The sequence below is a fragment of the Pseudoliparis swirei genome, chromosome 3 (assembly GCF_029220125.1).
Source record: "Pseudoliparis swirei isolate HS2019 ecotype Mariana Trench chromosome 3, NWPU_hadal_v1, whole genome shotgun sequence".
NCBI lineage: Eukaryota > Metazoa > Chordata > Actinopteri > Perciformes > Liparidae > Pseudoliparis > Pseudoliparis swirei.
Window position 1 is genome coordinate 21204583 of NC_079390.1, and position 25986 is coordinate 21230568.

Below are 25986 nucleotides of genomic sequence, written 5' to 3' on the forward strand. Positions count from 1 at the left end.
TCTTCTCTCACCTCTCGCCTCCATAGACGTGTTTTTAAATTCCACCCGTGGGGGTCAAACAGCTAACACTTGAGCCTGTTGGAGAGCAACTGTTGGGTCCGTCAGCACGCCTCCTGCGTCCCCCCGGTGGGACGTGCGCCGGAGTTTTTAGTCGATCAACAGAACACTGTTGATGAACACTCGATCGTCCATTTTCCAGCAAAAATCTCAAACTCTCTCCAGCTTTTTTTGTGACGTGCTGCAGCGAACGAGACCGGACCTGGATCCCTTAAACCGGAATGATGTGGATGATTCACACAGGATGTGATTTAATTCAATTCCACGTTTCAATTCAGATTATTTTGTATTGCCCATTATCACAAACCACACATTTGCCTCAGAGGGCTTTACAATCTGTACACATACGACATCCCTGTCCCAGGACCTCACATCGGATCGGGAAAAACTCCCAATAAATAAAAAAAAAAGGGAAGAGACCTCAAGTATCACTTCAAGTGGTCAATTGAAGCCGAGCAGCTGCTGCTGCGTCGAACCCGCCGCCGTCTTCCTCTGACCCGAAGCCCCACGGAGCGTCGTGTCGGTCTGATGAGCACGCGGTGTATGATTTGCAGGTCGTAAATAAAGAAGAAAAAAAATCCTTTCCAATCCTAACGGGTTTATTATCTCCGCTCGCCGCTCGTCGCTGCCGTCCTGTTTAACAGCCGCCGAGAGAGAGAGAGATAGAGGGGCGGTCGAGACGCGGCATCGCCCAAAATACTTTCGCCCCGTCGTTATCGTCGAGGTGGTATGTTGTCTTTTTCCTTTTTCCGCCCCGTCCGAATAGCGGAGATAAGGCGCATTCCTGCGGCAGGCTTTAAAACAAACGCGCAGAGTCGTATAAGATATTCGTCACGGCCGTAAAGATGAAAGGACGACCGCGACAACCCTCGCTGCCTCGGCATCCCTCTGACACATGGCTGTCAACACAGATAGGGGGGGGGGGGATTTTTCCACCCATCGGTCATTTTGAAGATGCTCGCCGCCCCCGAGCCCCTCTCACTGACGCCTCTGTACGGGGAGATTGACTATCGGTTGATCCCATCGGTGCTCCTGTACGCCGCTTTATTGTCCCTTTGATCTCATGTGTGTTTTTGCTCTCGTCTCCGTCCAGAAACTGGCGGTGCTGAAGGACAGCTTCCGGCTGGACTCGGGCTCCCAGCAGGAGCTGTGGGGCAGCAGTCCCTCGCTGTCCATCCCCCCGCTTTACTCCGACGCCGGCTCGCAGACCGACATCCCCGCCGAGGTGAGTGCGCCCGGCAACGGCATCAAAAGGTCTCCCGGCCGTTAGCCGTGATCTGAAGGCAGGACGGACCACATGGCTTTCTCAGATTAAAGCGAGAGGATTTTAAAAGTGAACGTTCTCCGGTCGTGAAGTTTTCTTGTTCGGTACGTTTCCATACGGCGTGGAAGCGATCGGCTCGTGCCACGCCCGAGTGCACCAGCAGGCGTCCTCGACGTGACCTTTCGGTTACGTCCGGTCGACCTTTGCGTCCGTCCCGCTGCTTTATGTATGTCGGAGGCCGCAGAGCGATCGCGATGCCGCACGCCGCTCGCATGCGAGGATCCTTTATGGAGGAGGCGGGGCCTTTCACGGCCACTCGGAGGACTTGTGATGGTTTTACTGCGTTGTTCTGGTCCGCGTTAAAGTTCCCTTTGTGTTCAGTTCATGACGAGCACCAACAAACTGGCGGAGAAGGTTCGCCTGAGTCTGAAGTACGAGGAGGCCAAGAGGAGGTGCGTGCTGTCTGGATGTGTGTGTGTCTGTGTGTGTGTGTGTGTGTGTCTGGATGTGTGTGTCTGGATGTGTGTGTGTGTCTGGATGTGTGTGTGTGTCTGGATGTGTGTGTGTGTGTGTGTGTGTGTGTGTGTGTGTGTGTCTGGATGTGTGTGTGTCTGTGTGTGTCTGTCTGGATGTATGTGTGTGTCTGGATGTGTGTGTGTCTGTGTGTGTGTCTGGATGTGTGTGTGTGTCTGTGTGTGTCTGGATGTGTGTGTGTGTCTGTGATTCTATGTGTGTGTGTGTGTGTGTCTGGATGTGTGTGTGTGTCTGTGATTCTGTGTGTGTGTGTGTGTGTGTGTGTTGTCTGTGCATCTGTGATTATATATGTGTGAGTGTCTGTGATTCTGTGTGTTTGTGTCTGTGATTATATGTGTGTGTGTGTGTGTGTGTGTGTGTGTGTGGTTGTGCATTTTACCTGTTTACTGTACACGTTTTAATCGTTTAAAGTGATTTAATTACTGAAACTTTCCCTTTTCCTTCCTTACTCTCTCTCTCTCTCTCTCTCTCTCTCTCTCTCTCTCTCTCTCCCTCTCCCTCTCCCTCTCAGTATCGCCACCATCGAGGTGCAGATCGCCAAACTGGACAGCGAGGCGTGGCCGGGCCTGCTGGACCCGGAGCGCGACCGCCTCATCCTCATCAACGAGAAGGAGGAGCTGCTGAAGGAGCTGCAGTACGTCAGGCCGCGGCAGCGGCTGCAGCCCAACGACGCCCAGAAGCTGGAGTCGGAGAAGAAGCGGCTGGAGACGGACCTGCAGGCCGCCCGGGACAACCAGAGCAAGGCTCTGACGGAGAGGTGAGGCGGAGGGGGCGGGGCCTGAATACAACATTGTTCAGGCCGTCCTCGCCTCGTAGGATGGAAAACCTGGAAAGGTCACGGGATTTAAAAGAGTTATTTCCAGGCCTAGAAAAGTCCTTAAAAACAATGTCGTTTTGAAACGGTCATGGAAATGTTTTATATTCATATGTTTGATTAAAAGAATAAACTTTCAGATATATATGTGTATTCTTTTAATCTAACTATTGTCTCTCATTCTCTTAACCCTCCTGTCACCTTCACATTTACCAACATATTTTACCCTCGGGGTCAATTTGACCCCAGCAATTAAAACCTCCAGAAAATTATTAGAATTAATATTGTTTCCCAAGTTTAAGTGTCAGGTACTTTATGTTTGTTTGTTGACTACCTAAATAGCCCTTTAAATATATAAAAAAGTTGATATTTCTTATATGTTTGACAGTGAAAAACAGCCTGGGGTCAAATTGACCCCAAAGAACACCGACATTGAATGGGGTCAAATTGACCCTAAAGGTAACAGGAGGGTTAAAGTAGTCAATATATAATAAGAAGTCATTTAAGGTCTATACTCGTGTATACACTGAGATTTCACAAAAGGTTTGGTCATGGGAATATGGTTTAAAGTCCTGGAAATCCATTGGTCACCAGGTGTGTGTGTGTGTGTGTGTGTCAGGAAGCAGAACATACATGTCAACACACATGTTAACACACATAAATAATCACCCTGAGGAGAGAGAGGAGAGCAGCTGACGGGAAGAAGCACCAACAGCTGGACCGGCTCACGAGTTTATGAACTCTCACCAGATGGAGAAGGTCAGAGCAGGTGGTGACAGCGCTGTGGTGTGCGTGTGTGCGTGTGTGTGTGTGTGCGTGTGTGTGTGTGTGTGTGTAACTGCGGCCATCATTGACTCCACTGACCTTCTCCGTCTGTTGGCCTCGAGACCTTTCTGGCCGTCAACGCTCCCCGGTGGTTATTAAGAGTTGGAGATGAACGTGACAGCGAGCACAATGAGCAGCCTCTCTTCCTCCTTCTCCTCTCCCCTCCTTGTTTCCTCTCCCCTTCTTCTCTTCCCTCTTTCTCTCATATCTTCCCCTCTTCTTGTCTCTCCTCTCTTTTCCTTGTTTCTTTTCCTCTCTCCTTCTCCTCGCCTCCATTCTCTTCTCTCATCTCCTCCCCTCTTCTTGTCTCCTCTCCTCTCTTTTTATTGTTTCCTCTCCTCTCACCTTCTCCTCGACCACCATCTTTTTCTCTCCTTTTCTCATCTCCTTCCCTCTTCTCGTTTCCTTGTTTCCTCTCCTCCCCTTCTTCTCGCCTCCATTCTCTTCTCTCATCTTCTCCCCTCTTCTTGTCTACTCTCCTCTCTTTTCCTTGCTTCGTCGCCTCTCACTTTCTCCTAGACCTCCATTCTTTTCTCTCCTTTTCTCATCTCCTCCCCTCTTCTCGTCTCCTCTCCTCTCTTTTCCTTGTTTCCTCTCCTCCCCTCCTCCTCACCTCCATTCTCTTCTCTCCTTCTCTCATCTCCTCTCCTCTCTTTTCCTTGTTTCCTCTCCTCCCCTCCTCCTCACCTCCATTCTCTCATCCCCTTTCCTCTCTTTTCCTTATTTCCTCTCCTCTCCTCCAATTCTCTCCTGTCCTCCCCTTTCATCTCCTCACCTCTGCTTGGCTCCTCTCTTCTCCTTGTGTCCTCACCTCTCGCCGTGTCTCCTTGCTTCTCCTTGTCATTTCACCTCTCCTCTACCCTCATCTCCTCTTCTCTCATGCTCGTCTCCTCACTTGTCCTCTCCTCTTCTTGTTTACTCTTCTCTCTCCTGTCGACGCCTCTCCTTGTCTCCTCTCCTCGTCCCCTCTCTGTCTAGCCTTTTACAACCTGTTCCCTCTATTTCGGCTCTCCTCCACACATCTTTTCTTTCATCTTTCCTCTCCACTCGGTTCTGTAGCTCTCTCTCTCGTTTCGGACACAGCAGCAGGCAGCAAACCGGACCCCCCCCCCCCCCCCCCCCCACAGGACGCTTGTTATTTAGCGCGCCGGTCGGACTCTACCTGAGCTCAGTCTCTTTGTGTCTCGTCTCCTGTTCCTGTAACCTGAGCGGCTGCAGAGCCCGGCCACAAAAAGAACCCCTTGTAGTCTCAAGCACACACACACACACATACACACATGCACTCGCACACGCACATACAAACACACACACAAACACACACACACTCTGACACTAGAAATATGCAGACGCTTGTGTCTAAAGTGTCTGCCGGCGGTGAAGATGTCAAATTCCCTAAATCAAGAGTTTTTTTAAAATGTTGTAAATTGCTTTTCTTTAACGAAAAAAACACACACATACACACACACACACAGAACAAAACTATCAGAAGAGGGAGGCTGAGGTCAGCAAAGCTCAGCATGAAAACACTGTCAGTCCAGAAAGTGGAAATCGGTGTGCGTTGTTTGTACCTTCTCGGTTCTAAACATCTGACCCAAACTGTTGGGATAAGTAAACAACATGAGGAATCTCACCACGCACACCTTTCTTTCCCACTTATGGCATAAGTACAACGTAGAATAACTGAAAACAACACACACACACACACAGGATCACATTTTTTAAATTTATTTAATTTTTTGAAATAACTTAATTGATTCGATTGAGGCGTTACGTTCTACTTGCAGGTCTGTCGCTGACAACAACAACAACAAATATCTAAATATGTTCTGGGTCCTTTCAGACTGCGACTGCACTGCAAGAGGAACAAGCTGGTCAGAGAGCTGGAGGAGACGGTCCGACTGGCCTCGTCACTGCACACCCAACTCAAAAGGTTTGTTCATCTCATTTCTGCTGTTAATATCTCTAAAAAAAAAGTCTTTTATTTCCATCCCTAATGTCTTTAGTTGGACATATTTCTCACGAGGTCGTTGACCATCAAAAGATTCAGTGAAAACAAACAGCCATCCCCCGTCTGTTGGATTGAAAGCGGGCAGTCGAAGAGGGCGGAGCTTTGAAGTGTCGGAGGCTGAGAGATGAGCCGCGATTGAAGTGTTTAACCTTTTAAGAACCGAACGTGAACATTCGCCGAAGACGAAAGGCGTTTGGTTCTCCTCGTCTTTTTCGCTCGCGTCCCGAATCTCATTTTCCGGCCTCCGCGTTCCATTCTCACGGCACGAAGCGAGGCCGTCGTAAGAGCTGAACACGTTTTTAATATTCATGTTTAACGTTCAGCAGCGGTGGATTTTTCTTCTCTCTTCAGAGGCGATCGTCTGAGAGGTTGACAGTCGAGGGGGCTGTTGGTCTCGTGCCTCCTCGAGCCTCCCTGCTTTAATTAGAGGGGAGGAAAGGACACGAGGAGGACAGAGTGAGGGGAGCAAGAAAATACTTTCCTCCTAATGAGAGACCCTCAAGTCCAACATTTGAGGAGTATTTCAGGTCCTAGATTGTGTTCGACGGTTCAAATTGGCTGTGAACATCTCGCCCGCTGGGCCCGGGAGATGACCCAAAAATGACGTCGTTGATGTCGCCCCAATTGATGGTTCTTGAATGTGCTTTGCAGAATACATAAAACATACTTGATAAAAAGACAGAACTACTGTTTATACCAGAAGGTGCGTTTTTTAGCTGCGCTCTCGCGGGACTTATTTGAAGATTTAATTATTTTTCTCAAACAATCCAAAGTAAAAAGGAGAGGAGAGCGAACAGGCAGGGAGGGAGGGAGGGAGGCAGGGAGGGAGGGAGGGATGGAGGAGACGTCCAGAGGGAGGGAAAAGGAATGTAAGAAATGGAGATTGTGGAAGAGGAACACAAACGATTCTGTACTTAGTCTTCCGACCACTCAAAGCGCTTTAACACGAGATGACATCATCAACCCAATTCACACCCTGATGGGTATAGATTTTAATGGTTTAAAGTGGTTTAATTACTGAAACTTTCCCTTTTCTTTCTTTTCCTTCCTCTCCTCTCTCTCTCTCTCTCTCTCTCTCTCTCTCTCTCTCTCTCCCTCCTGCAGCCTGTCGGCCAGCACTCTGTCCTGTTCGTCCGGCAGCAGTCGGGGCTCGCTCACGTCCAGCCGCGGCTCGCTGGCCACCACCTCCAGCCTGGGCTCCACCTCCTCCCTCAGCTTCACCGACATCTACCTGGAGCAGCCGGAGCTGGCCGACCCGGACTTCCAGAACAAGCTGGACAGCCTCCTGCAGGAGGGCCAGGGAGGCTACCGGCCCTCCAGCTCCATCACCACCATACACGAACACGAGGTGGTGACGGGCGCCGGGGAGAGGCGCGCCGAGAAGCCCGAGGGAACAGCAGACGGCGGGCCGGGAAAAGACGGAGGTGGCGGCGGAGCGGAGTCGGGATCCTCCAGGATCCAGGCGCTCCGGCTGTCTGAAACGCCCCGCTCCATGAGCTCTCTGTCGCCGCGGTCGTCTCTCTCGTCGCTCTCTCCGCCGTGCTCGCCGCTCGTCACGGACACCGCGAGTTTCCCGCCCGGAGAGACGTTCCCGGGCCAGACGGGGCCCGGCGGGCTGAGCCTGGACTTGGAGCTCCACAGCCGGCTCGCAGAGCTGGAGCTCAGCCTGGACTCTGAGGGGCGGCGGCGGCGGCAGGAGGAGGAGGAGCACGGCGGTCCCGGGAGGCTCGAGGAGAAGCAGAACCACGACGAGGTCAAAGGTAAACTGGAAGCTTTCGTTTGGTTCTCCTTCATTCCAAAATGTCGAAATATGGTGTAGAGAATAACTGTTGACACCAAGTTGGAAGCATACTATTGTACGGAATCTCATTTTATGCTGCAGAATTAGGAGGAGCATGAAAAAGTCCACGAGTTAACCAAAAGTCTTCCAGAGGAACTCGAGCACAATGAAATAATTCCAATGTGACGGGTCATAAGCGCTGCGAGGGACTCCGGGTCTCTTATCCGCAGAGCAATATCACGTCACGATGTCTCCACAGCAATAAAAAAGCATGTTTGCATAATAACTCTGCAGGGCAGCAGGATAACGACTCAAATTATGATCCCAGTTAATTGCATGAGGATGACAATCGTGATGAATTATCTGCAATTAGAAGAGAGAGAGGGAGATCTCTGCCATGTTTGATGTCTAACACATGGGCATGTGTCAAATGCAAGTGCCTTTTTAAAAAGGGAATTTAAGAAATGATGTCAAATCAAGAAAAGACCATAGCGCCAAGAGAGTTAAAGTCCCTCCGCAAAAATCTAAGTATATCGATAACAATGTGTCCCGTGTGCCGGGTATTTACAGACATCAAAGGTGAAGAACAGAGAAACTGGCTACCATTTTTTTAATGGCTCTAAAAAGTAAATTTTCATCATTTCAATTGTGAATTGAATTGAGAGACAGGTGGATAGATGAATATTATTTTTAAGAATTCTCTGATTCTGATTCTCAGAGCTGAGACGCTCAAGAGGACACAGCATCTGTGTCTGGAGGTCAACCAGATCATATCCCCAAACTGGTCAAACATGTTGTGTAGGTCCACATTCTCACAGAAAAAGCTTTTAAGCACCAGCATTTGTGTGCGTGGTGAGAAATGTTATACTGCGTTTGAAACCTGATTTCTGGTGGAAGCAATGAAGGGAGGATAGCTGAGGGGAGGTGAAGGTTAGGAGTGTGTTGGATTACAGCCTCCGTGTGGCTACTTTTAATATTATTTTGTGCTATTGTGTTTCTTATTTATTTGTGTATTTTTTTGTATGCTATGTATATTTATCTATATATATATATATATTTATACGTATATATATATTTCCATATATTTTTTCATATATATATTTATTTACATATATTTGTTTATATATTTCTGTATATGTATATATACAGGACTGTCTCAGAAAATTAGAATATTGTGATAAAGTTCTTTATTTTCTGTAATGCAATTCAAAAAACAAAAATGTCATGCATTCTGGATTCATTACAAATCAACTGAAATATTGCAAGCCTTTTATTCTTTTAATATTGCTGATTATGGCTTACAGCTTAAGAAAACTCAAATATCCTATCTCTAAATATTAGAATATCATGAAAAAGTATACTAGTAGGGTATTAAACAAATCACTTGAATTGTCTAATTAACTCGAAACACCTGCAAGGGTTTCCTGAGCCTTGACAAACACTCAGCTGTTATAAATCTTTTTTTTACTTGGTCTGAGGAAATATTAAAATTTTATGAGATAGGATTTTAGAGTTTTCTTAAGCTGTAAGCCATAATCAGCAATATTAAAAGAATAAAAGGCTTGCAATATTTCAGTTGATTTGTAATGAATCCAGAATGCATGACATTTTTGTTTTTTTAATTGCATTACAGAAAATAAAGAACTTTATCACAATATTCTAATTTTCTGAGACAGTCCTGTATATATTTATTGATATGTATATATTTATATATATGTATATATAATAATATATATTTATAAATGTATGTATATATATATATTTATTGATATGTATATATTTATATATATGTATATATAATAATATATATTTATAAATGTATGTATATATATATTTATTGATATTCATATATATGTATATATAATAATATATATTTATAAATGCATGTATATATATATTTATAGTTATATATATATATTTGGATATATATATATATATATATTTATATAGAATATCGCTTGGCTTTTTTTGTGATGCTAATTTGGCCAACACAAACAAGTCATCCCTGCAGCTCTCTATAGCCTTGAATATGTGTGACGAGAAGAAGTGGCGGTAGCTAAAGGACCGTAATTAAGGACCGTACGGCTCAGCTGAAGTTTGAGCCCCGATGCAGCGGCTCAACGTGACACCACTTGAAAGGTGAAAGGTGGAGCGGTGTCCGGTTTGCTTTTCACTCTCCATCTCTGCTGCCGGAGCTCGACACGCTCCCGGGCTCCATTCATAAGGCTCTGATCCTCAAATAAAGTCTCAGACCCTTCATTCTACTCGGTGAGACCACAGCTGTTAAACCAACAAAGTAAATATAACTGCGACTTGTTGACAGAGGGTTTTCATAGTTTCACTGATTCCACAAGTACACGCTGCTGAAGTGCCGAGGCTTTCTACTCTTTGATTTTCGGCCCTCCGTTGACCATGCGCTCCGTGTTTTATGTCTCACCTGTGGGAGATTTGTTTCTTTTCTAATTTGTTGTGTCTCTTTTAGAATTGACAGGTAGTGGGTGGTCAAGTACACGATGCTTTGGTTTAAATGGTTTATTCTGACAATAATGGCTCTCTATGGCCCAGAGGAATAGGAATCAGTGTGGCCTGAATGCACACACACACGCACACGCACATACACATACACACACGATACCTGTTACAGGATCAATTCATCTTCTTTTTATTTTTTTAAATTTATTTTATTTAAAAAAATATAATATAGCATTTCACCAGACTTATTGTAGCCGTTAAACAGAAATCCAAGAAGAAGAAAGAAAAAAAGGCAAATCCTCTTTGTAAATTCAACGGTTTCCTCAGCGGACTTTCCTTCCCCTGTTGTCTTTAGACTCGACTCCCCAACAGCGAGGGACCGGGGCGGGGCCAAAGAAAATAGGCGTGACCTCAGCGGTGTCTGACGAGTCGGTGGCCGGCGATAGCGGCGTGTACGAGCCGTCGGAGCGCAGGTACGGGGAACCCTTTAATCTGAGGAACATGGTGACCTTTGACCTGCCCTGGATGTCCCATATTTGAGCTAGATGCATTTATTGTCCTTTTACATTGAATTATACATCCTTTGCATCTCTAATTCTTATTTTTCACACAAGCCATGAGCACAATATTAGAAGTTTGCCACTCAGTATTTCACTTCTTTACGTGACAAATAAACTTAAAGACTTACACTACCGTTCAAAAGTTCGGGGTCACCCAGAAAATGTTGTGTTTTTCATGAAAACACACACTTTTATTTATCAAATGAATTGCAAAATGAATAGAAAATATAGTCGAGACAACGAAAAGGTTAGAAATATTAATTTTGCTCTTCCACCTTGTCACTCAAAGGAAGGCCAGTTTTATAGCTTCTCACCAGCATAACTGTTTTCAGCTGCGCTCACATAAAAAGGGTTTTCTACCCCTCCGCTAGTCTTCTAAGGTGATAACACAATGTACCATTAGAACACTGAAGATGGGCCTCTACACACCTCTGTAGAGACTTCATTAAACACCAGAGAATACTCATCTACACATTAACTATGTATAGAGTGTATTTCTGACTAATTTAATGTTACCTTCTTTGAAAAATAAAGACATTTCTAAGTGACCCCAAACCTTTGAACGGTAGTGTATACACAATCATTTACATGTTTAAAGTAAATCTCCTTTGATCATTAACACAACATTAAAGACATTTCCCTTTTTTTCTTCCAAGTTTGTTTTATGTTTGTTGAACAATAGAAACACCTTCATAGTGTCATTACATTGCTTTAATACAGCATTGAAAAATACTCTATTTACTCTATATATTGAATGACCCTCCGCGGTCTCGGGTTTCCGTGATCTGCAACGCAGACGTCCACGCGTCTGTCTCACGGCGGCTGTGTTTCCTCCAGGCCGGACCTCCCCGCAGACGTCCTCCAGAGCTCCTCCGAGGAGAGGCCGCCGCTCTGCTGCTCTCAAGTGCAGCTCGGCTTCCGCTACGAGTCCAGAGACCAGCGCTTCACCATCTACGTCACGCAGCTGGCCAACTGCAGCGCCCTCTGTCTGCCGGCTGACCAGAAGATGTACGTCCCCCCTTTTCTTTTTGTTACCCCCTGTAACGGAGCCCCGTATATCAATCGGCGTGAGACTTTACTGCTGGTGAACTTCTTTATTTCCTTTCTTTCGTTGTATAAAAATGAACCAAAACTCTTGAATAAATACCACCTTGTCACCACCGTAAGAGCATTAGCCTCATACGGGTCCATTAAAACTATGAAACTTTAAATATAATGCACGTCCGTCCGTAACATCTTTAGCCGTACCGTCAAGTTGGTATTTTTATTTAAAATAAAGGTGCGCTTCCTTTTAACATTTCAAAATAAAAGTCTGATTTAACTCAGAGGAAGTAGATTAATCGTCTACAAAATCATTAAAACAATACAATATAAAAAGGCATACATCAAAAACAATAAAGCAGATACAAAAGGCAATCGACACAAAACAATAAACCTTTTAAGGGGTTATTTACACCCCCGTTTATTAGATCACGCTCGCTTAGGGAGTAATCTAGGTCTATATGCACAAACACAATAGTAAAAAGAAACTGGCGGTTGGAGGTCGACGCGCAACGCTTGTATCAATAAACAGTTCACATATTCAGATCAAACAAGTTACAGACGGGTAGAGTAAGGTGCGTCCTATTTGTTGCGTGCCACCTCGCATGTGTAATGCCTGTTTGCTCATGCAGATGTGTGTCTGAGAGGCGTCTCTCTCTCTGTGTGTTTGCACTGGAAGAAGTGGTGTCTTATGCAAATCAATAACAGGAAACAAATGATCCTGAAGTCATCGTGACCCGCGCTACTTGCTCGCCGACGTCTCGTTTGATTTATCGAACTTTACATTTTAGACCAGAGACGCGACTCCGATTGACTGTGTTTACGGTTCTCACAAAGATGTCTCTGTTGGGTGTCTTCAGTTTTTTTTTGTCGGCTACATTTTTTATTTGTTTAGTTATATAAACATAAAACAAGTTTAAAAAAGTCAGACATAAACATATATACACACACATATACATACACCTACACCCACCCACACAAACATACATACATACATATATATATATACATATACACACATACACACGCATACATACACACACACATATATACATATACACACACATGCGTCTTCAGTTTGACAAATTCGCGTGTTTCTACTCTCCTTTAGACGATAACTCATTATTATGCAGATGATGCAATCTTTTCCCCTCCCGCAGGTATGTGCGTTCGGCGGTGCTGCCCTGCGTGGAAACCACGCGCTGCCTCTTCCGAACACGCGGCTCTCTGCCTCAGGACGTCGTGGAGGTCAACGAGGTGTTCAGCGTACAGATTTCCCACAGTGCACTGCGGCAGAAGACGCTGAGGGTCGACGTCTGCAACACCAGCAAGTCGGGCCACGAAGAGTGTCTGGTTCGTGAAACAGCTAAGATTTAATTGTGTTATCTATACATATAATATATATATATTTATATATGTATATTTATTTATACATATTTATTTATACATATTTATTTATATATGTATTTATATATATTTATAACTGTTTTAATTATGTATTTTTGGACAAAAAAGTCCTATCCCTCCGTTATGTTTCCAATACATTTTGCTTTTAGTTTTGACCAAACCTAACGTGTCTCTATCAAGTCTGAACTGTGTGTGTCTGTGTGTGTGTGTCTGTCTATGTATATATGTGTGTGTTTGACTGTATGTATGGTTGTGTGTGTTAGTGTCTATGTATATATCTGTGTCTGTGTGAGTGTGTCTGTCTGTGTCTATGTGTGTGTGTCTGTCTATGTATATATATGTGTGTGTGTGTCTGTTTGAGTGTGTTGGTGTCTATGTATATGTCTGTGTGAGTGTGTCTGTGCGTGTCTGTCTGTGTCTGTCTGTGTGGTTGTCTGTGTGTGTGTGTGTGTTTGTGTGTGCTGCTCAGTGTGATAACGCAGCACTGACCGCACTCGCCTGTGAATAAAACTCAAACTGATCAGATTGTTTAATTGAAGCCAAAAAGGGCCGAATGTTCTGCGATGTTCCATTGTTTTTCTGTTCCATTGTATTTCTGTTCCATTGTATTTCTATTCCATTGTATTTCTGTTCCATTGTATTTCTATTCCATTGTATTTCTGTCATCCTCTCCTCTCCTCCAGGCCGGGGCCCAGATCAGCCTGGCCGACGTCAGCTGTTCGGAGGAGAGATGCACCAAGTGGTACAATCTCCTGAATCGCGCCTTCCTGCGCGAGATCAAGGACAAAGAGTGCCCGGCGGCGGGCGGCGGCTCTGACCCGGTACAGCTTCGAAATCATCAGAAAAATGTTCTTAAAGAAAGTCGACGCTGAGCATTTTGCTGCTGAGCGTCGACGGAGCCGTGTGTTGAAAAGATATTTGAGTGGAAGCTTTTCTCTCTCTGTGTAAATGGTTTTTAGTCCTGTACTTCGTGTTAGACAGGAAATGTGTATTGAATGTGCCAAGAGCTCCCCCCCCCCACCCACCCCCGTAGACCACAGCAACGTGTCTGGAATGATCAGAATGAACACATTCCTGGGGTGAAGGAAGGGATGAGCGTGAGGAAAGAAAAGAAAAAACATGAGTGATTTGAGAAATCGTAGAAAAGCTTCAAACACAGGAAAAGTAGTGGCGATAAGTAAACGCAAACGATTAAAGTTTTACTGTCAGATAATAACACTTCTTACATCAGGTGGTGAAACCTGCAGAGATTTGTCCTGATGTGTGTGTGTGTGTGTGTGTGTGTGTTCTGTTTCAGACTCGTGGCGTTTCCCACAGTGACCGAGCCGACGTTCCCGAAGACGACGAGTGGTGAGCGTGTGCCCTTTCCGACATCTGCTTTACTTTAGTTATTTATTCCCTCCTTCGCCCTTCCATTGACCTCTGTCTTTACTTCCGTTGACCTCTGTCTTTACTTCCATTGACCTCTGTCTTTACTTCCATTGACCTCTGTCTTGACTTCCATTGACCTCTGTCTTTACTTCCATTGACCTCTGTTTTTACTACCACTGACCTCTGTCTTGACTTCCATTGACCTCTGTCTTTACTTCCACTGACCTCTGTCTTTACTTCCATTGACCTCTGTCTTTACTTCCATTGACCTCTGTCTTGACTTCCACTGACCTCTGTCTTTACTTCCGTTGACCTCTGTCTTTACTTCCATTGACCTCTGTCTTGACTTCCATTGACCTCTGTCTTTACTTCCGTTAACCTCTGTCTTGACTTCCATTGACCTCTGTCTTTACTTCCATTGACCTCTGTCTTGACTTCCATTGACCTCTGTCTTTACTTCCACTGACCTGTCTTTACTTCCATTGACCTCTGTCTTTACTTCCACTGACCTCTGTCATTACTTCCACTGACCTGTCTTTACTTCCATTGACCTCTGTCTTTACTTCCATTGACCTCTGTCTTGACTTCCATTGACCTGTCTTTACTTCCACTGACCTCTGTCTTTACTTCCACTGACCTCTGTCTTTACTTCCATTGACCTCTGTCTTGACTTCCATTGACCTGTCTTTACTTCCACTGACCTCTGTCTTTACTTCCATTGACCTCTGTCTTTACTTCCATTGACCTCTGTCTTTTCTTTTTTATTACGTCCCATTTATTCCCCATCATTTACCCATCAACTTCGAGATGTTCATGTGAGGGCATCATCAGACTGCAACAACACTTAATCAAGCCACCCACTCCCACACACTCCATGGAACACATAAATAATTGTAAAAATAAAAACTAGTCAAAATGAGAATTCTAATTTATAATATTATATATAATATAATATTATTTTACACTCTCAGACTATCTTCAGGAAATAAATAAAACGCTTTTTTTTATCCAACAAAAGCAGTTCCTAAATTCGCTTCCATAAAATACACGCTAAAGTTTGCGCACCGCAGTATCAAGTGCCGCACAAACAGACTGAGGGACAGCTTCTTCAGTCAGGCCATCAGGCTGCTGAACAAGGACTGAGACCCTCATTAACACTATACACTAGAACATATTCTGTGAATATCTATGGCCATGGTGTATATTTTATTACATTGTTTTATATATATATATATTGTATATATATATTGTATGTATATACATATATATATATATATTGTCTCAAAAAAGTGTATATTTTATTACATTGTTTTATATATATATATTGTCATGATGTATATTCTATTACATTGTTTTATATACATATATTGTTAATACTTTCTTTTTTGTGTGGATATTGTATAGTTTATTCTCATTCTTATTCTTTTTTTAGTCTGCTACTGCTGTCGGGTGTTTTGCACATAAGAATTTCACAAACCGATTATACTTGTATAAAAGGGGATGTGACAATAAAAACTTGAAACTTGAAACTTGAAACGTGATTATAATTTAAATCAGACGCGCCTCCATTTTCTAACGGCATCTCTGTTGTTGACCGTCAGGCACGGCGACCTTCTGGACATGTCCGACGACGACGAGGGCAACGGCGTGGAGGGAGCGGGACCTCTTGAGGAAGAGGGCGTGTTTTATCCTGACAGCAGCCAATGGAGAGCTGAGGATGAAGAGGAGGAAGAGGAGGAACAGGTTACCAAACCTCCATCAGCAGCAGCAGCCATCACAGAAAAGGTAACGTTTGGGATTTTCAACTCTCACTCGAGCAGGAAATGGACGAGTAGCTCCTCCCACTGTCATGTGGTCGTTTTCTTTTCTTTTTTTTGCTGGAGAAGTCCTCAAAAAAATGAAGACATTCGTCGTCTTTAACCAAATCAAACTAAACGCTTTACGTCTACATTTATATTTGGAAACCTTAAAACCGCTTTCTTCTGATTGTAGTGGCTGAGGGCGTGGTTAGGTGCAGCTGTGGGGGCGTGGTTAGGTGCATCTGTGGGGGCGTGGCTCAGGGAACAGGTGCTGGGAAGAGGGCTAATTGGCATCAGCTGCGGGCGATCAGCTAATTAGTGTCTCTGCCCTATATGGGGTGGCATCGGGATGGAGGCGCGAGAGAGGAGAGGCAGTCGAATAAAAGATATTACCAAATATCATTGAGTGTGCTCATCCTTTGGTGCGACAGCCAAGGACCCGTTACACCGATGTTTCCTTCTGTCTTCTTATAGGTTGTTAAAAGTTTCAATTATTCTTTTTAGAGGGTTGAAGTTGTTTTAAAAAAAGCTCCCAAACCTTACTCGTCCCCGTCGCGTCCTCTGTCCAGGTGAACAAGGAGACGAGCATGGGCAACTTGTTGCCGTCCTACCACGGCTCGGTGGTTCGGCCAAAGGAGCGGCGCCCGGACGTCCACCAGCAGAACCCCTTCATGAGGGGCAACAGCATCATCCGCTCCAAGACCTTCTCCCCCGGACCTCAGAGCCAGTACATCTGCAGGGTACCGGGAAATAATCTAATAAAAAAATAATAATCATTAAAACACAAAACAGTTGGGTTATTGAACTAATATTTCACTGGTGTCTTTCTAGGTGAACCGCAGTGACAGCGACAGCTCCACCCTCTCCAAGAAGTCTCCGTTTGTCCGGAACGCTTCGGAGAGACGCAGCATGCGCATGAAGAAGGTAAAACAAAACTAAAAAAACCATTAAACCATTAAAGCATTTAAAAACACGACACTACAGACACTCTTGCCCATGCCAGATATTAAAATGACAGCATACACAAAACGTTTGTTTTACTTTCCTTTCATGAAAACTTTACATTCAATTGTGCGTTCACAATGACACGTTGACTTTTCGTTTTCCGACTGTCTCTCACATAAAAGCCTCACATGTGTTACCCCATGTTTATTCACTTTTAGGTTGTTCCTCCGCTGCTTATTTTGGTCTAAGAGCTGTTAGAAGCTGCGAGCTTCGGGTCGTCTTCGCTCACTCTGATGTCATGCTGCGGCGTATTATTATATACATATAACATATAGACGCAGCTCTATATATATATATATATATAATGACAAATTATAAAAATATATATATATATTATATATATAATATATATTATATATATATATAAATACATATATTAATATATATGACAAAATTGACATGTGGTGACAAGCGCCAGCACGTGTGTCAATTTAACCAGCGACATGTCAAATGTCGGAGACTACCTGGATGGGGGAGGTGCTCGGAAAGGAGGCCCCTTTTTAAAAAACATTCGAAGCTGCCAGACGACTCCCAGTGAAGTGACTCTTAATATTTAATAACCGTCTGAATGTTTAATGCAGCTCTGACATTTGAAAGTCTCCGGGTCCCTCGTGGAGCTCGTCGGCAAACAAACGCGCCTCCCGTGTTGGTGGTAGTATTTGCAAATAGTTTAAGCGTTTCCGGACATTTTTAACGCCCAGCGCCGGAAATACACGAGGGCAAAGGGCAAAGCTGTCCCTAAAAAATATAATTTTGCCCCTGATATCATGAGGAGAGGGGAAAAAAATGTAATTTAATAGCATTTTGTTGTTTTCTTTGTGAGTGAGTTTTATCTTTATTGCATGTATTAGGTAGGTACACAAACAAATGAATAAGTATAAGTATAAAAAAACAAAAAAATAGTTGTTAATAGATGTATAAAAATGTAATAACAATACATAACTACAAAGAAATAACAATCAAATTTAATATGATTGTCTGATTTATGTTTTTTCTTTTTTATTTAAGAAAACTCTTTGACTCTGTAGGCTGTTGCCTAATAGTCTTATTATTGCCATTTTTATGACAATTGCTCATATACTGAAAGCATAAATAAGTATATTATTTTTCAACAAAGGTTAAAATGCTATTTCACAAGTTTCAAAAAGTGCCTCAGATTTCTTTTTAAATGCCCCTAGATTTCAGTCAGTGGGGGAAAAAACTGCCCCCTAATGTGTAAAGTTCCTACCCTGATGGAGTCTGTTGGAGTAAAGTAGAGCTATTTGTTTCGGAACTGTGTTGAAATATAGCCGATCTGTCATACATTCAAATAGTGAACATCTGTGGATTCCGTTTGAGTCTGCGGCCCCTTTTTAAATGAGTCCCCACCGTCCCCTCCGCCAGCCTCCTCTGCAGCTCAAAGGTCTGGACGGCCTGCTGCGGACGTCCATGGACCTGGAGATCGACCTGCAGGTGTCCCGGACGCGGCAGTCCCGGCTGGCGCAGGAGCTGCGGGTGCTGCGCGAGCTGAAGCTGCAGCTGGAGAAGGCGCGGCAGCAGGGCCGCCGGGAGCTGCCCGCCTGGGTCCAAGAGGACGAGCGCTTCCGCCTCCTCCTCAAGCAGGCCGAGAAACAGGTGAAGGAGCGCCCAGGGGATCGGTCGGGTGGACAACATGTCGGGGGGGGCATTTGAAGGAGGGCTGAGTTCAGTATCTCCGGGGTTTCGTACGGTCATGGAAAACCTGGAAGAGTCACGGGAATTTTAAAATGGTTATTTCCAGACTTGGAAAAGTAGAACAAATTCCAAAAGGTTTGGTAAAGTCACGGAAATATGTTATATTGATATGTGCATTCACACTGAGTTTTAAATCATGAATATGCTTTAAAAGAAAGACGTTTTAAAATATAAGCCGGCATACGCACTCATACTTGCAGCGCACATTTTTTTCGCGCTGCAAGTGAACGCACCGTAACTGAAAAGACGGAAATGTGTATTCTATTAATCAAACTATTGTCTCTCATTCATTTGTGTCGTTTGAGGTTGTACTTTATACTTTTGAATCCTCATTGTTGATTAACATATTAAATGTTCTCATTTTTTCATGTTTACACCGAGATTTCACAAAATGTTTGCTCACTGAAATTTGGTTTAAAGTCCTGGAAATCCTTCGGTGACGATGTGTATGAACCCTCTATCTCTGACCCCCCTTCCCGCTGCAGACTCGTGAGGAGCAGCTGCAGGAGAAGCGGGTGGAGAAGATGATGAGGGCGGCGGCCAAGGAAGTCCACAAGATCAGAGGCCAGAGCCGCAAAGAGGACCCCGAGGTCCAGACCTTCAGGTGAGGGGGGGGGGGGGGGGGGGGCAGACCGGGTTCCAGTCAGCTAGACAGAGTTCTGAAATATGAGACTCGGGTTGTTTCTAGACGATGATGCACTTTCTAAAAGGTTGCATTTCTGACGCGAAGAGGCAGGAGGAACACATTTCGATGAATACTGTGAGACGATGTTCCTCACGGAAATGAACAGCAGGGCGAGACAAATAACCGCGGCAGAAATGAGTCGCCACATCGTTCACCTCGCATGACGCGTTCATCTGTGACCCGGCGCCGACGCACGGATACGTCATCAAATACGAGGAGGGTCGGTTCCCCGTTCATGGATATGTAAATGAGGAGCGGCGCTCCGTAACACAGCGGCAACGCCAGGATTTTAAATGAATCTTCTGAAATGGCATAATCTGCCGCGATGGGACGAGAAGTCGTGGCTTTCAATGTAAGATAGAAAAAGCTGCGTCCTCGACACATGTGAGTAAACAGTCACACTGAGAGAAATGAAAAAGCCCAAAACTCTCCCCGCTTGCATAAAGAACAAATATTAGCATTTTTTCTTTATTTCTCTCTGCGACAAATTATTTCAAACCACGATTGAAATGGACAGTAAATATCTAAACTTTATTCATATGCAAATTCCCAGAAGCATCTCGTCCAACTACTTCGACGCTGAACCGTCTCGAGGCGTTTGGGTCGGCTGAAGCTCACGGGGGAGAGCGGTCGCTCCGTAACCGCAAGGTGGCCGGTTCGATCCCCGCTCTCCCCATCGTCGCATGTTGAAGTGCCCTTGAGCAAGGCACTGAAGCCCCAGTTGCTCCCCGGGCGTTTCGCTGCAGCCCACTGCTCCTTAATAACTCAGGATGGGTCAAATGCAGAGGAGAATTTCCCCACTGTGGGATCAATAAAAAGTGTACATTATTATTATTATGATTATTATTATTGTTCATCCGTTTCCTGTGTGATTTCAGAGAGAAGATGGCGTTCTTCACACGAGTAAAGAGCAGCATCCCCGACCTGCCGGCTCACGACGTGTAGAGAAGCATTTCAAAGTATTCCCCCCCCCACCCCGACCCCACCCTCCCCCCTTTGAGTCTTAACCTGCTGTTCCCATACAAATGAAGCAACAAGTTTGGCGGTGTTATGAAGAATAAAAACAACAACAATAGAACGTTTCGTAGAGAAAACACTCGGAAACGTGAAGAAACACGTTTTTTTTCTTCTTCTTTTTTCTTTTTAAAGAGCTCAGCGTTTCTAATGTGGATAGTCTTTGTTTGTAAATTAGTGATAGCTAGAGCCTTTTTTTATTTTGTATTATTATTATTATTATTATTATTATTATTTCCCTCTCTCCTCCACTCTGTCTCTAGCGTTGTGTTTCTGTTACTAACTTCCTGGGTGTGTAGAATCATTCCAGCACAAAGTCACACCGCCACACGTGTGCACACAAAGAGTTTTGTACTAAGCTGACACAAAGGAATATATTTGTACATAGCACAAAACAATGGTACTGAAGCGACATGAGCAACTTAAGCTGATGATAAAACACAATAAATATATAAAGTTACGAGACGTTTAATATCGCCCTTCGAGTAATGTGTGTGTGTGTTTTTTAAAAATGTGTTCACTATTGATGGTTCAGCATCATCGTCGTCATCATCTTCATCATCATCAGCAGCAGCAGCATGCTTTCTGAGCAGCGGCCAAACTGGACTTTACAAGCGTTGTCTGAACTGGATCGGATGATTCGAGGTGTTTCTCACTTTCAGGTCAAAAGAAGAAAGAAAAAAGTCACCATGATTGTCTCACACCAGTCACACACACACACACACACACATTCATACATACACACACACACACTCTGCAAAGTATAGAAACGACACCAACTCCCACTAACATTCAGGTAGATGATCGGATAGTCTGCACTCTAAGTGACTTGGGTTAAAACATTTTTTTAAAGATAATTAATGTGGGTTTTTGGAAAATGTAAGAAAGAAATCCAAAAACATTTGCCTCGAATGCGCTGGAATGACTGATGATTGTTGAAACACTCACACACACACACAGGAAGTGAAGATCAAATGTATTTTTTACGACTGCTAAGTATTAGCAACTATTTGAGTTCTTGGATCACCTTGTGCAGCGAGGTTTTAATGTTGGACGTTTCCTCTGAACTGGATGCTCTGGACACATAACTGAGTCTCTGGACACATAACTGAGTCTCTGGACACATAACTGATGCTCTGGACACATAACTGATGCTCTGGACACATAACTGAGTCTCTGGACACATAACTGAGTCTCTGGACACATAACTGATGCTCTGGACACATAACTGAGTCTCTGGACACGTAACTGAGTCTCTGGACACATAACTGATGCTCTGGACACATAACTGATGCTCTGGACACATAACTGAGTCTCTGGACACATAACTGAGTCTCTGGACACATAACTGAGTCTCTGGACACATAACTGATGCTCTGGATACATAACAGTCTCTGGACACATAACTGATTCTCTGGACACATACCTGATGCTCTGTGATCATTAGCACGGCGCCCCAGCGAAGCCCGACGCATGACCGTGGCTTTGAAGCTGCTCTAACCGACGGTTCTTATCGTACCAGAGCGTGGCGGTGACGGTGTTGTTGTGCTGCCCTCAAGAGGCCAACACAATTAATTACCTGCTTTTTTATTTTAGATCCTCCATATATTTTTTTGCCCTCCATGCCACAATTAATGACACGTTAACAGCAGCCTGCAAGTAATCACTATAATAATGTCAGATAAAATAATGGGGTTTTATTGCTAGGGGTTTTCCTACATCAAACCAACAATGTTGGTCTTCTAGACGTCGTCCGCGGTGCTTTATTTGAGTTGTTTTCAGAAACTCTTTATGGTGATTTACCTCCATGTTTATGAACTTAATTTTTATTTATTTGTTATCCTCTTTTAACATTGATAATGACCAGTTGGTGATGTTGAGTTTCCCTTTTAAACCGACTTTCGCATCAGAGGAGACGCGCAGAGGCCAAATTAAACAACCACAGGAGTAGGAAATAGACCAGAATGCATTGCAGTAGGAAATAGACCAGAATGCATTGCAGTAGGAAATAGACCAGAATGCATTGCAGTAGGAAATAGACCAGAATGCATTGCAGCGACAACCGAATAAGAACTGGAAATACTCACTACCTCGTTTTGATGACCAGTTTCTTCTCATATTTCATCTACATAAGGTTTAGTGACCGCAGCCCAAAGACACATTTAACTGACAGAAACTAAACGACACAAACAAGGACTGCAACAAGGTGCATTCTGGGACATGTCGTAAATGACTAACTGAAGTAGAAGAAAAGTAGGAAGAAGACAATTTCGAACGCTGAATAATTAAAAATAGCATCTAGTATCGCAGAGTGAAAACATGTTGGTTCTCAATCACTGTTAGTCGGACATTAAGGAAAAGAAAAAGAACTACAAGCACAACTAGAAAACTACAACAAAATGGCAGAAAGCAGTGGATCAGAACCAAAACCTGGAGCATCACTCGTATAAAAAGTGCCAAACCCTCTATGTCCTCGCCACAATCTCTCGCCGCTGACGTCGAGTCGTGGTCCCGCCCCTGTGACCTGTCCGTCACAGGCCGTCAGGTCCCGCCCACTTCGTTCTCGCGCTGGTCAATAAACAAAGACGAAATTATTTTAAAAAGCTGAGATGTGCCGAGGTCATCGTCAACGTTCGGCTTCTTGCTGGGTCACCGTGCTAATCGTGTGTTTCGGGTACGTCACGTGACACGAACCCTTCGCGTCATCATCATCATCATCAAAAACCTCAGCTGCTGTCATTCCAGATGTTTCTCTCCTCCCTGTTTGTAGTTGATGCTTGAACTGTAGATCAGATCCAGTGGAGACCTGGAGAGCTCCAAATGTCTTCTTTTTTTCTGACCTGTGTTTGTGTTGCCTTCAGTGTGTGTGTGTGTGTGTGTGTGTTTGTGTGCGTGTGTGAGGAAGATTATTTTGACCCATTTTCTCCACTTTCTTTTTTCTTTCTTTTTTTAACTTTCTTGAATCCTTCCGGTGTTCCTCAATCTCCCCGCATGTTGTATCCGCATTGTTTTTCTGATTTAGGTCAATGTTTGAAATCCACACACCAAAAAAACACAAAGCGGGAATTTATAGCACAGAGAATGGTGAATATCGCACAAATACGTAAATAATCCCACAACACTGCAGCTGTTCACGACCTCGACTCCAAAAAAAGAGAAAAGAAATAAGATGAGACCCTGATGGGAACTGATCTGAGAGCTGTGAGGACGTTCACTCTGCTGGAGCCGAGCGCTCGATGCTCCCGTCGGTCTGAGCAGTCGCACGTCTGAACTGAACCACGAGCGCACAAGATCAATACCAAAGATTCACACACACACACACACACACACACACACACACAGAACCTACAGAATAAAGCACAATATGTCCTCGGCGGAGTAAAAGTGCATTGGAGCGTAACGTGACTTGGAGTAAATGTCTACAACTTTATGCAATTCAAGACAGTTGAACTGCCATAAAGTCTGTTTTTTTAAAGTTGATTTGTATTGCTATCATAGAGCAGTGGTTCTGAACCTTTTTTTGTGATTTACCCCCTGTGAAATATTTTTTGCAACCCAATACCCGATAACTAGCCATTTTTTGGTAAAATACACAGCGCTGTGCCATCAGTGTCCGATTTAATATAGAATATATACAATTCTGTGAGCTTACACTTCTGTTTTATTTTGAAATATTTTTTTTAATCGACGTTCATTTGAAATATATGTTTTACAAATCTCATCTAGAGTGCCTTCACGTACCCCCATTTGAGAACCGCTGTCAAAGAGGATTCAACTGTGTCTTTATTAATTTCTTCATTTTATAAAACACAACACAAAGAAATTAATAAACACACAGTTGAATGATGTCATAGTTAGTGGTTCTGGTTCTGATATCCTCACGTTTGTCTACATCATTTAACGCCACCTTCACCTCTGACCTCAGCAGCAGACGTGCCGTTTAATTGTATTCACACAATTCCATCAAAACCTGAACGTCTTCAACTCTTTAAAAGTAGAAGTTACGGCTCACTTTACGTTATTTTTTAACCGTTTCAGTTAATTAACGAGAGTGTCGCTCTCGATCTGCTTTTAAACACATTTAGAGGTCGAGGTCAGAGTCCTCGGAGGTAATTATGCATCCTCAAAGGGTTAATCGTAACTTTATCGAGCAGCTCAGACTCGTGACTGATTCCCGCTCTTTGTCAGCGCACACAGGTTTGTCGTTCTCCCTCGGTTCACGGTGTGCGGCGCCCCTCGAGGCCTCGGCGAAACACGGCCGACGTGAAAAGACGTGCGCGAGTTTCGACCCGACTGCTCAGACTGAGGTCGCGGGGTCACGTGACGGCAGTGTGTGAATGCAGCTCTGACAGGACTGAGTTTTTATTTAATTATCTGTTTACTGTAGTGGGGACACAGGTGAACGAAAGCCTGTGTGTGCGTCTGTGAGTGATTGTCTTTTGGAAAGCAACACTTCGACTATTTTCTTTCCTTTTTTTGGTCTTAAATGTCCAAACACGGCGCTAGATGTGATCTTGAAAGAAGCTGGAAATGTTGAGAAGCGTCTGCATTGATTTTTTGCGAATGTGAACAGTTTGTTGTTGTTGTTGTTGTTGTTTTCCTCCACTGTAGAGCGAGTCGTTTTAACCAATAGGAGTCTCTCTGTGTAGGAACACTCTGTTTTTGAAGTCTATTGATCTTCTGTCATGATCGACCCGAATGTTGTTTTAACCTCGAAATCAAAAACGAAATAATAAACTCATTTATATGTAACATCTGGATGAAAGAATGTAAGAAAGTCTTAAACGTTCAGAGAAAAACAAATGATGTTAGTCACAAATAATTCTGTTTTCATCATGTAGGTTGTGATATAATAATTTTCTTTTTCTTTTTTAAGTTCAAATGTATTTACATTTTTTTTCTTCCTCATGTGATTATTGTTTTTCCCTAATTAATCTGTTTGTATTACGACTGGTGAAACACCTGGTGACGTGTGTGGAGGCGGCTATGAGAAACATGCAGCATGTATTTATTGCACTTTGTGATTTGGGTTTGCTTTTCCTGTTTTTCTTTGTATCGCAAGAGTCCCGAAAAGCTGTGAATTGTATTCTCAGACACTGTACTATCAACCAGATTTGTAAATATTTCACAAGCACAAAAAACAACAACCAAACAATATGTTTTGTAGTTTCACAACAAATTAAAAAAAAGTTATTCTCTTCTATTTTTATGTTTTGTGGGTCCAGAAATGTCTGTCTGTTCTTTTTTGATTCACCTGCCTCAAAGTCCCTTTTGACCTTGAAGTGGGGGTCTCATTTTATTTTTCAGGATAACCAGGGCTGTTTGATAATTTCCCAACCTGTGATGTAAATAGTGAGTGTTGGCATACATGCAACACACTGTATGCTAATCAAAACAAGCGGCTAATGTCTGTCTGAGAAACAATAGATGGAGATCTTACGAGTGAAAATTGATGACATGCTGTCTACAGCCACTACATCATTTATTTAATTAAGTAAAAGTACTATATTATAAGTAACATATATATATACACAATTATATATGTACAAATATATAATATATATATATATTATGTATATATTTATATAATATATTTGGTTTATAATATATGTATATATATACATATATGTATATATT

The 25986-nt window shown here is 43.6% G+C and overlaps 1 protein-coding gene across 2 annotated transcripts in view; it reads left to right on the top strand.

The window, feature by feature from the left end:
* The window catches only part of wwc1 (WW and C2 domain containing 1), a 49456-nt gene extending 23906 nt beyond the window's left edge, over positions 1 to 25550 (top strand). For both annotated transcript variants that reach the window (XM_056408783.1, XM_056408775.1), the window contains 16 exons: positions 1151 to 1282; positions 1703 to 1773; positions 2367 to 2612; positions 5335 to 5424; positions 6607 to 7262; positions 10110 to 10227; positions 11152 to 11322; positions 12516 to 12708; positions 13446 to 13583; positions 14060 to 14112; positions 15735 to 15918; positions 16502 to 16672; positions 16764 to 16856; positions 18321 to 18551; positions 19136 to 19254; positions 20214 to 25550. In XM_056408783.1, the coding sequence (XP_056264758.1) occupies positions 1151 to 1282; positions 1703 to 1773; positions 2367 to 2612; positions 5335 to 5424; positions 6607 to 7262; positions 10110 to 10227; positions 11152 to 11322; positions 12516 to 12708; positions 13446 to 13583; positions 14060 to 14112; positions 15735 to 15918; positions 16502 to 16672; positions 16764 to 16856; positions 18321 to 18551; positions 19136 to 19254; positions 20214 to 20280 (2733 nt within the window). In that variant the 3' untranslated portion in view covers positions 20281 to 25550. The remainder of the gene's footprint in view (positions 1 to 1150; positions 1283 to 1702; positions 1774 to 2366; positions 2613 to 5334; positions 5425 to 6606; positions 7263 to 10109; positions 10228 to 11151; positions 11323 to 12515; positions 12709 to 13445; positions 13584 to 14059; positions 14113 to 15734; positions 15919 to 16501; positions 16673 to 16763; positions 16857 to 18320; positions 18552 to 19135; positions 19255 to 20213) is intronic.
* Positions 25551 to 25986: the final 436 nt, after the last annotated feature.